The sequence below is a fragment of the Cheilinus undulatus genome, linkage group 4 (genome assembly GCF_018320785.1).
Source record: "Cheilinus undulatus linkage group 4, ASM1832078v1, whole genome shotgun sequence".
In the NCBI taxonomy this organism is placed as follows: Eukaryota; Metazoa; Chordata; class Actinopteri; order Labriformes; family Labridae; genus Cheilinus; species Cheilinus undulatus.
Genome location: NC_054868.1, coordinates 6,424,353 through 6,442,910, shown reverse-complemented (window position 1 = coordinate 6,442,910; position 18,558 = coordinate 6,424,353). Strand labels below are relative to the sequence as shown.

The 18,558-nt window shown below is 40.3% G+C and overlaps 1 protein-coding gene across 3 annotated transcripts in view; it reads right to left on the bottom strand.

Annotated features, from left to right (window-relative positions):
* LOC121508895 (microtubule-associated tumor suppressor 1 homolog) overlaps window positions 1-18,558 on the bottom strand; it is a 129,248-nt gene that overhangs the window by 40,384 nt on the left and 70,306 nt on the right. For all 3 annotated transcript variants that reach the window (XM_041786028.1, XM_041786029.1, XM_041786027.1), the window contains 3 exons: window positions 16,964-17,185; window positions 14,930-15,145; window positions 13,740-13,907 (listed from right to left, as the gene is read on the bottom strand). In XM_041786028.1, coding sequence (XP_041641962.1) covers window positions 13,740-13,907; window positions 14,930-15,145; window positions 16,964-17,185 — 606 coding nt within the window. The remainder of the gene's footprint in view (window positions 1-13,739; window positions 13,908-14,929; window positions 15,146-16,963; window positions 17,186-18,558) is intronic.

Sequence of the window (18,558 nt, the reverse complement as noted above, 5' to 3'; positions counted from 1 at the left end):
AGACCTACAGCTGAAGTCTTTTTCCTTTATTCGTCATCCCTCACACTTAGAGTGTGTTAAAGGCATGCAATTTGTTCATGTTTTTATCCTCCAACTTTAAATTGTGTGTTTTGAGGACTGAGGTTTTTGGTCTTAACTACTTTTAAAGTTTGATATCAATATTAGTATCAGCTAAGATTATTTTGTTGAAATCTGCACATCTTGTAACCAATAAGAGCATTGCACATCACACATTTTGGTCCGCTTAGCTTGTAAATGCTACTGTGTGACAACGGACCAAACTTGATGTGGTGACATAATAAATAAGTTATTATTCAGACCAGATCAACCTTACTATAGCTGTGAAATGTCCTCATACACTGATGGAGGACATCAACCTCAGGACAAAGACTTTTTTCTTCAATCATCAGAGATTTTGCAACAGAACCTAAACAAATACTGAAACATTAGAGGACTGGAAACATTCACAGTTTGCTGATGATCAGGAACAAACAGATTTTTATCATCACTGCTCTGAAGATGCAGCTTCCACATCATCATCACCATGGAAACAAGAGTGGAACATGTCACTGTTCACAAGTGTGTCTGTCCACTGTTTAACCCGTTTACATGTAAGCTAGACCATCCTGTCACCTAGCAACAACCTAAGTAATTTTTTTACTCCTCGCTCGCTCCTAGGCGTTGCTCCATTTGTCCATGTATTTAGTTATGTATGCATCTGTGTGGAAATGTTGCATCTCTATGTAATAATTTAGGTCATGCTGATTATTTTGGACTCTTTACATTTTTGAATATCAGTCACTCTTAGTTGTTCAAAGGACCTTTGGGTTTGTTTTGCATCTTTCTGAGTTCTTCTCAGTTCAGCAGAGGCTGAAGTTTATACTCCTCCTGACATCTTTGGCCTCTAGGTCTGGTAGCCAGATTAAAAACATGCACATCGTGTTTGATTTTTACTCTTAAACCCACATTAGGGTTGGGTGGTATTTATATCTTAATACCATCATACTCTCTCCAAATAATATATTCAATAAAAACTGCACTTCATAAGGTGCATTTATTTCATTATTGCATGTTTTTCAGTCTGCTTTTTTTGCTTTTTCGTATGACTGCTCATTGGCCATCTGTGACTTTGTTAACTGTGCTAAACTATTGAAAAGGATTTTTAATCTCTATGAAGTTTTCCTGATTAGATTAAGGATTAAAAAAAAACATAGGTAGCCATTGTTTTGATAAATGTAGATATTTAAGGGCAAAAAAAATTGCTCTCATTTGTCAGCTGTGACTGCACCTAAATTTTATATTTCTCCATCTAAGTTGTGGCCATCTTAAGAAGGCCAAATGGCACAGTTTACCAACACTAATCCAACTTAGAAGATGCCTTAAATCCGTCTGCTTCTTACAGGGTCTCAAGTCTCATTACTCTGCATGGAAACACTTTCATTTGCATTTTATTTTTGGCTACACTTTAAAGGTTTGCCACAAATGGACTTGACAGTCAGAAACAAACCCAGTGGCTCCTTATGACCTTATGAATGGGTAACTCTGCAGTGAGCAGAGGTTATAAAATAGAGCGCTACAAAACCACAGGAAAGGAGAGTAATTATCATCATAGAGGTGATTCAGCTGCATGGACAGAGACCAAAGAGTCAAAAAGCAGATGTTGACTCAAAAAGGATTAGTTTTTGCTCCTTCTTTAAGACAAGGTTAAACAACTGCTGTATCATTAATATACAAATACTTCCAACCAATTGAACCACCGTCTGCTTTTCATTGAAAAATGAAACAGAATTTGGCCTCCAAGTCAAAATGAGGTTTGTAGATCAGACACTCCAGATGTGTATGAAACATTAAAACCACGTGTGTGTCCTCGATCTACTAAAGGAACATCTCTATCTAGTTTCACAAACATAACCACGGCTCAAATTTACCAGAATATTCCAGCGCACTCAGCCCCTAATGCCCTCATCTGAGGAGAAAAACAGAAACCTCCACATCAGATTAAAGCTTGCACGAGTGGCCAGCCTCAGCTGAACCGCTGTGCAGCGTGCACGCGTTTCTGTGAGTGTTTGTGTGCACGCTCGTGGTGACTAAAGCCTGCTGTAACCTATATTCCAAAACGATGGCAAGCAGCAGCAGGGAAGTGGGTCTGTGGAGCTCAGACGGAGCAAACACGCTGTAGCCAAACACGTGCTGCTCGACTCAGATGGGCCGGCGGGAATACACTCAGTGCAACTCAGAGAGAAGCATCATGATGGCAGAGTGTGGAGGCTGAGCTGAATAAACAGGAGGAACATGTTTCTATGAGCAATAACCACACACGGAAAAAAATGCCTGCAGAGCATGGGCTGATTTGTAGATAATTTGCAGCTGAACATGAAAGAGCAAAGAGAGGCACTTACATGATCAAATGATTTGTCAGATTAAGGAGTAATTTAGCCAAGACATGTTAGAAATGCTGCAGAGTTTAAACCCAGAGGATGAACGAAGATGGCAAATACAGAGGTACGGCTGTCTTCAGATTAAGCAATCGAATTTGTGTTGTGACTTTTCCGATTGACAGGGCAAATGGAGGTATGCAATCAATCAGCAAGACCACTGTGACGGTGATGGAAGGAAGAGGGGCTGCATGACTTGATACCTGGAAAAACAACTGTAAACAAAAATGTATTGACTGTCATCATATATGATGATTATATTAATAGTTTGATAGCATATTAGATCGTGCAGGGTAAAAGTTGAAAAGGCTGTTGTTACCACCTCTCCCATTTTGATTTCTTCTGCCACTGTGTATATGGGCAAGTTGTTCCAATGGCAGAATCACGTACACTTGCTAACCTGTTCCAACTGTGTTTTTAACATTTGCCAGAAAAGACTCTTGCCTGAGTGTTGGATCAGGCTCTAAGGGTGCCTGCAGCCTTAGTTTCAGGGCTCTTCTCTGCAGCGTTTATTGTTGTTTGGTTTCAAAAGCTGACTTGTTCTTTGCTCTGTCATATCCAAAACAGCGTTTTTTAACAGCTCCATGTGCTTCATTTTTGTCTTTATTCAGGTTTAATACCACCACCAAGGAAACATAAGGCGAGGAAATCCTGTCCTGGTATTTGTTGCTGCTACAGACCTGTAACCTTCTCAATGAAGTCAAAATTGTTGCCATTGTTGTTGTCAAAGCTGGTATTGCAAGTCCCACCCCTTCTTAATTCTGATTGGTGCTTCCTAAGGATGCCGTGTGCTGAAAATGACAGTGACTGTGGAGACCAACTGTGCATAAAACGTGTAGTTTCACTTGGCTTTAACCTCCTCTACTGTTTAAACAAATATCTTCTCTCAGGGGCCTCTCATTAGGATTCATCCAGCTTCATGACATTCAAATACACATCTTACATGTGCATAATCAATACCCTTTATACTTATTGAACAGATTTCTGATTAAGTGTCTGGCAGTGGATGTTTTTGTCTTACCCTAAGCCTCTGACACATCACGTGCCGGCAAACATTTTTTTAAACCCTAAAGCAGCTTTTCTGAGGAATTTACACATTTAGCTCTGGTTTACTGGAACAGTTTGTTTTTATGTCAGACTGCAGAGCTGACGTAGAAGCTAAACCAATGCTAACACTGCATGCATCCAACATAAAGCTGACACTGTCACTGAGTTTTAACTCATTGTCAAGGACAGTTGCTTTACTTTAGTGCAAGTGGGCTGATTCTCCTCATAAATGCTTAATGCATCTATTCCAAGTACCCACATGGTTTCCTCACTGCTGCCAATAAGATTTTAAGGGCATCTGGATAACTTTAACCTCAGTGGTCTCTGAAGAGAAGACACAGATTCAGCTCATACAGTATTTCAATTTAAACAGTAACAGCACAGTCAATCAGATATTTTGGCTTTTTTGAATTCTGAAAGTTGAAAAAGCAACTAAAATATCAGATGTGGGATCACTTATTTCATCAAGTTTCTTTAAAATCTTAACCTGTCTTCACTCTTGATTGGTCACTTCTCTTTAATACTTCCTTCGCTCTCTTCATCTTGTTCTACTTTGTCTATGCTTTTAAATACCTTTGGATCAGCTGTGTTGTGTTTAAAGAGCTATATAAATAGAGCTGAATTGGTTTGTTAGCGGTCCTGTTAGATTTGAGACGACACAATCTGTCAGAAACACTCAACCTGAAAAAGTACACGGTGTACTACATGAGCAGTATGCTAACTTAAGTATTAGTAAAAAAACAGCATGTGGGTTGTTTGTTTGGCAGGCCGATGCTCCTGACATCACCTCTATTATACTGCTCCTTTCTTTCAAAATAAAACGCCTGAAAGCAAAAACATTCAGAGTAACATCCCGTATAAAAGAAGTAAACCATTAAGAGAGTACGGACTGCTGCTGTGTTACAAAGAAAGAGAGAGAGAAGCCTTTTAATGGCTGAATAAGTAAAAGCCTCCTCTATTTCTGGTTCACGTTTGTGTGTGCGTCACGTGATCGGTGCCCCCTTTAGGCGTGGGTATCACGGCTGTGAGGGAGCCGGCAGCCACGGTGATTCATCACGCCACTGTTCAAGCACTCGTGCAGAAAGCCTCCACTCACAAACACTAGGACTTGTGTACACACATTAAGACAACTGACGGCCCCTTTGTAAGCAGATATGTGAGTGCCGGCTGTGGAAGCCGGTCTGCAACAATGCTGAAAGCCCCCACAGAGGAGGAGAGATGGACGCAACAATGGCTGCCAACGCCGTGCAAGAAAACAGAAGAAGGAGGAGGAGGAGGAGGAGGGGGCGTGGGAGGGTGAGATGGCCTTTAAGGCTGATCTGGAGTCAGCCTTTAAATCCCTCTACTGACGAAACAGCTCACAAAAAAGGCTGAGGAAGATGAACGTTTAAATATACTCACAGGCGACCACACCCATAAGAGCAGGGCAGAGATTTTGAGTTGGTGGAGTCAAAAGTAAACAAAAATCAAATACTTGGTCATATTTTATAAGGCAAAGTAGGTTTGTCAACATTTTTAATACAATCTTTTTTTACACTACACATTTAAAATGACAAATATCTGTTTTAATGATCTATAGCAACGGTTCTCAACTGATCTAACCTTGGCATCCTCTTCCTTGACTACACTCAGGACCCGTTTCTGACATTTTCAACCACTCAGAATTAGGGCTGGCAAAACAATGATAAAACTAATAGCAATTAATCTCAGAATTTTTGTATCTTGCCTTATATCCATTCAATTACATTTTAAAATTCCACTATTTTGCAATAAACATTATTTTGTGTCATTTTTTATAGTGTCTTACTGACTCCCTGTTTGGATACAGACCTGCTTTTATAGGCCAATTAAGGATTTTAACATTAATTTAACCATGGAGGAGCTTGTTTACTGTTCAGGAAACATGGGGATAGTAAAAAGTTAATGTTTGATAACACAAGGTGCCGATGACTTTTGACTCATCCACTGAGCTGTCTGAGTTTTTTAAAGTGAAATGAGACATTAAGGAGCAGTGGTGGACTTATTTTACTTCAAGAGAGATGCTGACATGACAAAGTGTATTGAAAGGGTTTCAATATTTTGACAGCCCTTCTGTAATTTAATTCTATTCTTGTGCATTTTTTGAGAAAAATCAACAAAGAAGAGGTTCTATGTTCAACTAAAATGGCATGGAAAATATTTGATCTCAAATGCATTTAGTTAGCCGCTGTTTCTCAGCTCAAACAAACCAACAAACAAAGTGCAACCTCAGCTGAAACCACAGTAAGGCTCATGAAGCTTCAAGTATGCAAGCAAGTTCAATGGGTTACATACTCAACAGCCCTGTATTGTGAAGGGTATTCAACCAGTAGTACTTTCTGCCAAACAGTTTTTATTTTTCAGCCTTTTAAAGTGGCTTCTCACGACCCACTGAAAATGGCTTCATGACCCATTTTTGGGCCCTGATCGACCAGTTGAAAACCAGTGTTGTGCAGAACTAAAAAGAGCTAAATCTTAAAGAAAACAGATAAGCAATTCTCTTAGTCAAAGGCAGCGTTGACTGAAAAAAGGCACTGTTATTAAAAAATAATTTTGTGCAATTAGTAGGGATGCACAATTATAAGAGCATAACTTCAGTATCAACAGATATCTTAAAAGTTGATTATCCATATTGGAATATATGAAAATGTCTGCTTGGCAGCAAATTGTCTTAGTAGTCTAGTAAGAATTCTTTCTCTTTGTTTACCTTCATCCTTAAACTTTAAAGTGTGTCTTAAGGACAGAGGTTTTGGGTCTGAACAATATTTATATACGAGAATCAATATCGCTATCAGCTGAAATGAATTTGTAAATGTTGTAATAATAGAAACTGGCAATAATCCAATATCCCTATAGACAGAGTGCAGAAGTTTGTCTGCGATATATCGATTAAAGGTGAGAAAGTTCTCAATATTGAGTGACTCATACTTCCATGTTAGTCTCTGGTGAATCCAGGAATCTTGATTTAACTAGAATTGTATAGAGGTTTAAAATGTGTTATTGCGGTGTTCTGCCTGCTACAGAAAAAAGACCTTTTGTCACTGTTGCACTCCACTGAAAGACACCAAAATTGCCAAGAGTCATTGAACACCGAAATAAAAACAAGAGTTGCTGCTCTACTACTGTCCTGATTAGATGGTTGATTCATTTTTCTAGTTGTGTATCTTTTGAGGTTTAAACAGCGTCTCCACATCCAACACAAAATCTTTGTGAGACAAAATAAACAATAAAAGCAGCAGCAGAACAAGAGCCCACATGTTCTGCAAGATCAAATTGGTTTTGGTGATTTTGAAGATAGAAATGAGAGCTTTTTTAGTCATAGAAAGTCTGTTTAACAAAATATTCTTTTACTGCATCGATAGCGGGAATGACATTCCCAACAATTTTTGGGTATTAAAAACAATAAATAATCCTATATTAGGATCCCAGGACTTCCATTTTTGATGCTTTGATATCAAAACAGTTGACAATATCGTTTTATTTTACTAGAATCACATTAAAGTCTCTGGATGCATGCAAAGCCTGGTAATATTTTTTAGCACAGTGTTGCTTGTGAGGCAGCATCAAATTCAAGACTTTAATGTTATGAAAAAAAATTGCAAAAATTACTCTTAGAGGATTTGTGCTCAAATTAAACAATTATCTGCTCTGTTTGGGTGTGGTAGCATCTGATTTAAACCCCACCCTGCCACGTGCTTCAATGGAGGATGAGGGACGGTGCAGCGTCAGGCCTGTAGGGATGATTTACAGCAAAGATGAGGATGAGAGGGGAAAGATGATGGATAAATGAGCTGGTTGGTGTAAACTTGTTTGGATCAACAAGTTTTAAGATGAATATGTTGGAAGGATAAACTATAAAAGGTGGGATGATGATGGGAGGGCATGGAGGTGGGGGGAAACATCCAGACCTGCGTGGAACACCATCGTGTTCTTCCTGCATCCTGACAGCAGCTGCAGGTTTCGGAAGAGTCCTTTGGCCGTAAGCTTCACGTGGAAGTTGGACAGCGAGAGTCTGGGAGACCATAACATCGTCTCTGATTATAATCCAAAAGTCTATAAAACTTTGGGCGTAAAAACACTAAATTCTTAATCCTTTGATGCTCCTCTCACAGAGTCCGGGGCTGCAGGAACGCTGACCTACTTTTACTTCTTGTGGTCAAAACGTCGAGTGATGCAGATCTCACCTTAAGGATATTATTTCCTTTGGATAAACAACACCATGCAAGAATATTTGAGTGTAATTTTCCTCTGAAGTGAGCTCTTTGGGAAATTCAAATATTACTCCTTTTTGAATCCCGGCAGAAGCAAAAATCTGAGAAAAACAGATGATCTTAGAAAAATTTTTGCCTCATAACTCTAAGAGAAAGTCAGGAAAAAAAAAGACAAAAACAAGATTGTTAATCCAATATCTGCTTCGATGAGAAGATAGAAGAAGCACTCAAAACAAAAAAAGGGGGAATGGGTCAAAGCTGCTCGCCGTCCATCGATTTACAGCTTCAGAGTGTGAAAGAAAACAAAAAGAGTAGGTTTCTGTTGCACAGCCAATAGAAGAAGATGAGAAAATGGCGCCAAAAAAGCTGCGCGCTTCACCGTTGTCCAGGTGGTTGTGAATCATCCAACCGTAAAGATGGAGGGAAACGAGACCGAGAGGTGGTACTGAATGTGTGAGTGAGAGAAAATCCTTGACACTGCTGATGATCAGCCTGTCCTCTCTGCCGTTACACACATCTGCGAGGCGTGTGAGCGTGTTTGCCGTTACACAAACACACTGCCTGAGTGCTGTTTTCAGAGCTCTGTGAACCCGCCACACACACTAGCACACACAGGGAGGGATGCTGCAGGGAGGAGGGGGAGGGGGAGTGGGTGGGATTTGAATAATCTCTCTCTCTCTCTCTCTCTCTTCTTCGCTCTCTCTCCATCATTACGTCCTCAGCTCTGTCGCTCGCCCTCTCAGGCTCTATGTTGATGGGGAGAGAGAGTCAGACATGAATCATGTCAAGGTTAGATGAGATGAAATGAGAGGGATGAAGAAGAAATCCTGCGAGGGTTTGGAGGAGCCTCTCACACAAACGTTTGTATGTTCATCCCTCAGTGGCAGGTGTCGTATTGAAGCTTTTCATCCAAACACAGACGCTCCATGAAAAGACCTTTGTTTTCAAGCAAATACACTTCACGCCCAGATCATCTGTCCGTTAATTGAACATATTTAAATTTTATAACAGGGTCCTCTAAAGGAAAATCCTGTATAATAAATTTCCTGGTCTGCAGTTTTAACAAAACACGTTTTAAAGCTTTGCATTAAACTCTTTTTTTTTCACATTTTAGCTGCAATCTTTAGATCTACACAGCTGTTAGTGACTGAGGTTGACCTTTTTTACACAAGTGCAACTCCACACAACAACACTCCAGGCCTCACACAAGTATAATAAGATTAGGATGACCAGAGGCAAAGACACTGACTTTCGTATGCATGTGTAGATACCGTGAGCGCCACATATGTGTTGCCCAGCGAACCCATCGCCCCATGTGCGAGTCCAAGACAACTTTCACGCTCTCATTTACAGACACAGATTTAATGGCAGCATCAAGGCATCCCCTGGTCTTTTTGGTCTAGGAGTCGTGTAGTCTCAACGATTCAGCCTCTTCACTCAGCAAGTTACACAAGGACATCTTCTCTGCAAGGATCACAGGGTCATCAGCAAAGTCCAGATCAGTGATCTGGCTATCACCAAATGACACTCCACAGTTCATTGCCCCTGTTACCCACCACTTGATCCAGTCTATACAGGCACTGAAGAGTGTAGGAGCTATGACACATCCCTGACTCACCCCAGAATCAACTGTGAAGAAGTCAGGGGTAGAGCCACCACACCACACAGCACTCTGCACCAGAATATAGGAACGTAGAGGTGTAACAGTTCAGAGGTTCTCAGGTCACGGTTTGGTAAAAAAGGAAAATAAAGACCCACATTTATAGGCCCTATTCTGGGTTTCTTTCATTTATAAGCTGACAGTAGTGTAGCTTACAGTTTGATCCTTCTAGTGTGAGAACCACCTGTAATAGTTGTGGGGTATATAAAACATTAAAAAAAAGAAAAATAAATTGAAAAAAAAAAAAGTTCGTAATAAAAAATGATACAGAAATGAACAGTCTAATATCTCCTTAGAATTATAAAATTAATGCAACATAATGATGAAAACAAAATGTGTATTTCAGAGCCTTTTTAGACATCATATTTATGGTTTATGTGGCATGCTGTGATGCTGTCACATAGTTATTAAAGAGCATTTTAAAGGCTAAAGTGGCCAAAGTGTGTTTTTTGCACAAAAGCATAGCTTATATTCATCAGTGAAGGACCACAGAAAAGCTCATGAAATGGGGAATTTTAACAGCATCTAAATACACTCTTGTAGCTGCTGTTCTCTACTTCTGCACATCCACATATTGCCTTTAGAATGTATTAACATTGCTAAAGTCCTCAACACTCACTGCTTTCCCATCCAGAGGTTTTTAAAAAACACCCTGGAGAAATTGTTCAGAGGAAGAAGAAGCAATTAGTCTTTGTCTCACTTTCCTCTTCTACTTCATCCGTAGCTAAATTCATCCGTAGTTTTTTGTTTTGCCTGCTTCTTCCTCTTCTTCGTTGGTTCTTTAAAGATGTTAGCTAACAGGCACAAGTGTGACTGCCACCTATATTGGTGGGTGAGGATTCACACGTATTCATCATGGGACTGCATGCACTGAACCATCACGGGTCAGGACAAGTACAAATACCGTTAGACCCTTATAGGGCTGGTGTAACCTGGATGAGCCAAGGTGGGATCCTGCGGTACATCCCTGCTCAGTGAATCAAACGCCTTTGGGAAGTCAACATACACTGCAAGAAGATACAAGGTCATCTTAGAAGAAGAGACAGGAGTGTTATTTTGGATTCAACTGCTTATCAATCTTTGTTTGGCTTCTGTATTTTATGAGGTCATATTTTTGCTTTTAGTCTGTTTAGCCCTTTGAGCTTCTGTTTTATGAATGGCACTCTATAAATAAACTTGCCTTTCCCACTTTTAGGTGGAGACAACTTTAACTTGAATGACACGTTCCTATTCAGAGCTAATTAAAGTTTTAGCGGGCGTGACGTTAGTGTCAAAACATTTTAAAAAGCGTCAATAACAAAATAACATTGCTGTAAATAAGTGTATACATCCAAAGAGCAATTTAAAAGATCTAAATGAAATACAAATTTCAAAGACTTTAGAAATTAAGCCTCAGCCATGACTCAAATATCTCTTCAGAGTTAACATGTCTTCTTATTTACAATTTACACAAACCAGAGTCTTGTGTGTGTGTTCAAGTCAATAAAGTTCACGTTAAATAGAGTCAAAGAAAGCCACTGAGTGCTTTAAAAGCCGTCATTGCTTACCACTGTCGCCTAAGGCTGCTGTGGTGTGTGTGAATGACAGAGGGAGGAGCATGAATCAAATGCATGTGTGGTGTGCATGTGTGTGGGTGGTCATGACTGCATGTCTGTGAGCGGTGGCTCCCCACAGTCCCTGGAGGATCTTTATCCAGGACTGGCCGCAGAAGGGAAAGCCACCAGGCGCCCAAGACCTTGACCAGAGACACCACATGGGGGAGGATGCTGAACCCATGTGGAGGACACTAGCAGCACTTCAGAGAGGATGAGCTTCATTTAAGTAACCAGTGTAGCCATCTATGTTAGCAGCTGTGTTTGCTTAAAGAGAAACTAAACCCCAGAGTTTCGGCTCAGGTGCATCTACCCTGAGAAAACCCATGTGGGAGAGGGTTGCTGGAGAGGTGTGAGGGATCAGACTAGACCAGGGTTGAGGAGGAGTCAGAGGGTTGAAGATGAGGAAGAGTGGTTTCTGGCCCTTTCCTCCTCTTCAACCACGCTGACTGGATGATCCCATCAGTGCCCTGATGACTCAGGGTGGGACTCCTCTTTTTTCTGCTGTTGCTGCAATCACTAGAGTCCTACACAGGAATGGACTGAGAGGTTGCAGACCAAGAAAAACTTCACTTCTGCAGAAGAGACCCCAACAAGACAGACTGAAGTATGCCAAAGACATTGGCCTACTGGAGATGGTGAAAGATTCTGCATTGTGGATGCATGTCCTTTGGTCAGATGAGACCAAACTAGAGCTCTTCGGCCATAGAGACATTGCTTTTGTTTAGAAGGGAGAGGCGTATCACTCAAAAAACACTGTCTTTTCAGTAAAGTAGTGGGAGTATAAAGCTGTGGGGATGCTTCAGCATGTCTGGAACTGGGAATCTCAAATGTGGAAGGAATCATGAAGAGAGAAGGATGTGTGAAGATTTTGAAGGAAAACCTCAAGCTGTCAGCAGCAAAATTATAAACTGCATATCACCTACTGATCTGCAAATACCAAATGTAAACTCCAATTTCAATCTTTTATTAGTAAAGTTGAACCTAGATTTTCGATATACAATTATAAAACTGTAATCTTTATTTCAGTTAATGTAAAAATTTGTTTTTTGTACAGTGCTTAAACAATGCCATGTTCCCATGCAATAAAGCTCATTGAACTGAATTGAACTGAAATGGATGACTGGTAATTATTTTCTCGGTTAATTATTTATGGAATTGGCTGTGTAATGTATATTAGAGCAATGTAAATTACCTTACGAACTGCTGCTCCTACACAACTATAAACAATAAAGAACGTCTGCAAATGATAGAATTTATAGCAATTCTTCTTTACATTCCAATACTGACATCTTATGGCCAAATTAAGCCGGGCATACACTGTGCAATTTCAAGCCAACTATGACAGCTGTTGCTGAAAGTACACTCTTAATGGCTGACGACGCATGACCATCATGCACAACATATGTGCACACATTGATCGAGTGAAGCTGGGATAGACCGTGACAAAAATCAGTGGAGTTTCATTTGAAAAGTCTGATATACTGAGGTTTAAGTTGTATCTAGTCATACCCTCTCTCTCTATCCCCCACAAACACACACAACCCACATCACCATCACTGTCAACTGGAGGTCCACAGGTAGGAATATTTCCTGCTCGTTCATCACCTTTATTATAGCAGGTGGGAACATTAAAAAGTCATTCTTGCTGTTGTCAGGATGATTTAAAAAGCTGTCTGACAATTTATAAAGGACAAGTTGAAAATGCTGCCCGTGGTTCTGCTCTCCCTGTGGGAGTGTCTGGAGTCATTCAACCAAAATATCAAACATGCAAGAATTCTATCCAGCCAGTTGTGAGCAGCTGGTCAGGTTGAGTCAGGTTGTGGTCGGCTGTTGTATCCCTTTGCACACTGCAAGACAAACGACATGGGAACTAGGCCTGCAGTCAACCAAAGAAAAACTTGGTTGACCAAATCACACCTAGGCACCAACCAATCGATTGGTCGCTACTTTAAAGAAAAAAAAAACTAAAAAATCACCTCGTTGGGAACTGTTTCCAAAACTTTGGATGAGCCAATCAGATCCAAAAGTTGAATAAAAACAAGGGTCAAAGGTTAATAGTCTTCTTCTACTTCAAAGAGATTTTTATCCCTCAGAGAGTTCTTAGATTTTATTGTTTTCATCTAAAACCAACACTGAAAAATTACTTCACTCATTCCTGGGTGATGAATTTCCAACTGAGAAACAAGTTAAAACTCTTAAATCTAATGTCAGCCATTAATATCAGGGAGGTTTATTGCATAATTATTATGTAAGGGATCAACAGAGCTGCCTCTAATGTAACACTGATGTGATATGAGTCCAAATATTTCAGAGGCGTTTGGAAACTCTCTGGTATTCTTTATCAGCGCTGCCAGCAAGTATGAACAACATGCATCCAAAGCTTTGGTTCCTGAATTCAAACAGGCTACATCATCCCCACCCCCCTCATGTTTGTATATAAAAATATAAAATCAAAGTCAGTGTGAATACTATAGAATTCAAAGTAAGAAATAGACTGAAAAAATAAAGTTTTCCTGCCGAAATAAATCCCTAGAAAAAGCAGAGAGAAAAGGTCCACAGCTTCAGGTGTTTTGATTGAAGCTGCTCCCAAACTCATCAAAGCTCATAAATCACACGCCACCGCTGTGATAACGCTGGATGGTTGCCATGGTCGCTGTTGCCAAAAATCCTGGGATTACTGCGGTTTTGAGATGCCGACGCACCTTACACACAAACATCTCTCCACAAAACCACCATACAGACACAGACAGGTAGCTTTCTCACGTTCCCTCACCTGTGCTGTTCAGTCGACTGAGTCTCGCTGAGCCACTTCTCTGCAAAGGATTCTGGGATGGCTGTTTCGCCAGCAACTGACTGGCTGCAGGAAGCGTCTTCACTGGAGTTTGATTGGCGGATGATGTCTTTGCTGTGATGTGATTGGTGACTGATGGGGCTTTCAGACCTGCAGAGAGGACACAGAAGAAGTCAAAGCCTGTAGCATCTTAAAAAGCTTTGTTACAGCTTAAATAGATGATCACATTTCTTAAAGCACCACAATGCACATGGACATCCGATTTATAGACATCCATAGAACAGCATCAGAAATGTTTATTTTCCTGCGGTTTGTTGACATTTACATAGTTAGAACTTAGAAAAACGATCAAATGATTTAGATGTGGATAAAGGCTGTAATGATACAAGGTATCCTGAGAGATTTATGTGCACAACCCACATACTCAGCTCTGCTGCTCATCCCAGAAATGCATGATCCTTACAAATGTGGCTCCATTTGAAAGGGAAACAGGTTTTTCAATGGTATAAGACTGACTGGCAAGAAGCATCACTACAATGAAGAAATAATCTACCAAATACTAATTTCCTTACTTTTTGTGTTAAGTTTACAAAAAACATCCATTCTTTTGTAGGTTTTTCACCCTGGTGGCCGTGCAAGGAAAATGATTCTCTTCTGCTGTAGGAATAATGGTATGAATACAGCTGCATATGGGTTATAACCATTTAAATAATGTCTCTGATGCTGTAAACTTTTGTTGGTTTGAAAGTATGTGTACCTAAAATGCCCCGATGTTGCAGCTCCATGCTGCAGTCAGCAGTAGCTGCTACATCCTAAGCTTTTTCTGCCATCTGTGCTGGTCACAAGACTGAAAGCTATAAATACACTATGTGTTTGTTAGAATTTCAGTGCAATTATTCTGCACAGTTATCCAGCTATTCATCTTTTCATTTTGACTTTTTAGTTGCTTAAACACATTTTTCCTCAGTTTGGGATCGATTGGGTTTATCTTAAATCTGATCTGGTTCACTTTGATATGACACTGTTTGTCTGATACAAATGTTGAATCATAGTAGCACTGAGAACCATCTTCAGGAGCATCAGAACGTTTGGATCTTCGTACTTTATTAATCTAAATGAGCCAGCAGGGTTATGCGTATAAATGTACTTTGCTGTGAACATCTGTTGCCCACCTGTAGCGAGGGCCCTGGCCTGCAGAGACAGCGCTCTGCTCCTAATGGCAGCAGGTTTTGGAGCTGCAGTGACTCCACTGCTTACACTGGGAAGAGCTTCACTGGGAGAACTGGGGCTGCTGGAGAGGTGGGTCTTTGCCGTGTTTTGACCGCCTGCAGGAACAGCGTTCCTGCTGGGTCGCTCCTCTGGCTTTGGTGCTGCTGGTCCTGGAGCTCCTGGGAGATTAAGGAAGAAGAAAATGTACAGGAGATATTAAATATCAATATATCTAAATGATAGGAGAGGTGAACTTCTGAGTTGAACTTAAGCGCCATGATGTTTGTATGTCATGAAAACTAACTTGAAACTCATGCCAAGACATAATTTAATTTGCAGTTACAAATAGGCATGTAGCACAGACTGTTAGCATGTGACAGGAAAAAATATTATGTAACTGAAATATACAAAACATCATGTGCAAGATTGGTCTCCTACCAAGTATAGAAAAACTTTAAAAAGATAATTCACTATCATTTTTCTTGAGCCTGTGCCTTTAAGTCGATGTAAACTGAGACTATCTTTAAGTCATGAAAACCAACTTTAAGTGTGAGGGGTACACCATAAATATCACAAATACAAAGACGTGCTTTGTTGGCAGTCATCATCTATCATCTGAAAAACACTTTATGCTTCTGGGAATGGAAGTCTATTTGCCTATACTTCCAGTGAAACCAGTGGGTATTGTTCAGTGACTCCCAGGAGAGATTTCCTTTTCCATGTAACTTTATGCCTGCGGTGTTAATGACATTTCTTTGTCCTAATCACCCCTGGAGTAGCACGGATCATCTGATGGGTCCAATACAGAAGCACATTACAGCATCATTACTTGTTCTGACTTCAGCTGTATGAGCCCAAAAAAACTAACTTCATTGGGATTTTCTCAATTGCAGAAATAATGTTGATATTTTTTTAAGTAAAGTTAGCTTTGTTAGGACTTCCCTTGGGGGGAGAAAAAAAATACTTTTCAGTACATTCCTGTTAAAGTTCACTGGTTTTAATGGCCCTCATATGACTCCATATAACCATCTAGCTGAGGTCTAAATTAAAAAAAATGTGTGGAAATTCATGCTGTTAGGTAATTTATCTTACAGGCATTCTGTACAGTGTTTAACCCTGTGAATGAAAGATACATCATGTTACTAGAATAGAAAATATGAAAGACTAAGTTAATCACTTTTAACTAAATCTGCTCCATCCTGCAGCAGCTTTAACCTCAGTGATTCGGTCTTGAACTCACTTTAGACCTCTGAGGTTAGACAGCAGGAGAAAAGCTGACTTGACTCTATTTAACAGGACAGCTGAAGAGAGACAGCAATTATGGAGAGCGAGTGAGAGGGGAAACATGCACCAAACAGTGCAGAGGCTGGGAATCAATCCTGCAACCACAGTGTGGAGAACTATATCCCTTGTATATCGGCCCCTGCTCTACTCGCTGAGCTAAACCGGCGCCTAAGGTTGATTTTTTTTAATATGGGTTTTATAGAATAAATGTTAATGCAAAAAATCTCTCCTCTTTTTGATGCTTTAATAACTCATACTCCTCTCTAAGTTTAGTTTCATAGTCAAGATGATTTTTTTGTTTGTTTTGATTTTTAAAGCATCTGTAGCCATGTTTAATGTTAAACCTGATTAAATAGATAGAATCAGAACAAAGAGAACTTTTCTAGATGAGGTTAAATACAAACACAAGCCGCCTGTGTTTGAATCCTGGCCAGATGTGCTCCTTGACCCCAGCAGAGGAAGCGGGCAGATTTTCACACAATCACAAACTCCCAGATCTCCCAGGGCGAGCAGAAAGGCTCTGACTGTACATTTCCCACCAACAGCCTGTTTTTACAGGAATCTTTATCAGTGTTTGGACTCACAGTAGATTGGTTATGTTGTGTGAAAGCCTGAGACACACTTTAGAGAGGGAAGCGAAGTCAGCGGGGAAAAGGAAGCCACACCAAAGAAAACCTCCTCTGATGATTCAGTGCTCCAACACACAGCCTCACCTTTTGTGCCTCCATTGTTCTCGTTGCTTCCCAGAGAGGAGGAGCTGAGGCTTGTGGTTAATCCCTTAACAGGAAGTTTTGATGCAGAAGTGGCGGTGGGTGGAGTAGGTCGTCCTCCTGACACTGGCTGCTGACCGGCTGATGGTTTGGAGCTGGGTGTTGGGGGACCAGAGGAAGCAGCTGTGGACGCTCGTTCTGCTGTTGTGCGAGGTTTAGGGAGACCTGGAGTGAGCATGTACGGAAAGAAATTAATCTAATTTATCTTAACAAAAACAATACCTGAAAAAGTCACAACTAAATATGTGAAAGCAGTTTCAAGCTGATTTCATCCTAAACATCTATTTGAAAACAGTGGTTAAATGTCAATGATTGGACCAGGTTTCTTTGAAATTGCTTTTGAGACAAGATCACACATTCCCACACTGATTTCAGGATGTATTTCATATTTATAGCTGCTAAAATAAAAGTGTCACCCAAAACGAAGAGTAGATCTGATTTCAAATGGATTACCAACATTTCTGTCAGCTATCTGAGAATTTGGCGCAGGTACCCAGGGGTCTCTATGCCTTTAAGCCCTAAGCCTTCTGAAATCACATGGCGTTATTTGTGTTCGTAAAATGCTTTATGAATGTTTTTGTGTGGGGAGAAAAGGGCAGTAATTACATCTTTGCAAAAGCCTGATTTCACCTCTCACTGCAAAATAATTTTGGAGAAATGCCACTGCAATCTCAATGCATGAAAGAACAAATCATCAGACCTGTTCCTTAAAAGTTGAGGTCATAGCCAGCTAAAAAGACGTTAGGAAAGCCTCACTCACTTCAAAAGCCGTATTTAAATGTCAGAGTCACAGTCAGTTGACCTTTTCAGGACTCTGAAAACTGCATGAATATAAAGCATTTCTAAAGATGAATCAAAGAAAGCACCTTTTGTTGAAATCCAGAGGATGTGTGATATTTTCAGAACACGTTGCTCTTGTGGAGTTATTGAAATGTGAGGCATGACTCATCATTTTAATGGACTGAATCACACATTCCTCTCTAAAACCAAAGGAGGACAAACTCCTCTGAGAGCCGTGACGGCGCCCTCTTCACGGAAGGACAAGAGGGACACGAGGAGCTGTTGAAGTGTTTCAGTGAAAGGACAGGGCAAGATAGTAGGTAGTGTGTGTGAGGTGAAGATTAAAAACTGCTAAAGGAGAGCTCTACTTTGAATAAAAACAGGGAAAAATCTTATGAATATATCATTCAGACCCAGCAGCTTTCACAGCTCAAACATCTTGCTTTTGTATTGTCTTGCAAACCAGTCCTAACAATTAATTTCCATGCAAGTTTACATTGAATTAAAACTATTTATCTGTGTAACAGCTTATGTAAAAGTCATTTATTGTCTTCCAAACCATCCTTTCTAAACAAAGGCCGCTATACATGCTTGTATATTTTTAACAGTTTCAGACCTGTAGCCTGATCTCCAGGTGGGCAGGGGGATCCTAACAGTCCTACTTTTCTTTAGGGTGCCATTATTGCAACTATGGTGTAGAGAAGGTGGGCCAGGGTTCCTTCTCTAGTCTTTTAAATGAAGGTAGAAGTAAGTGATGA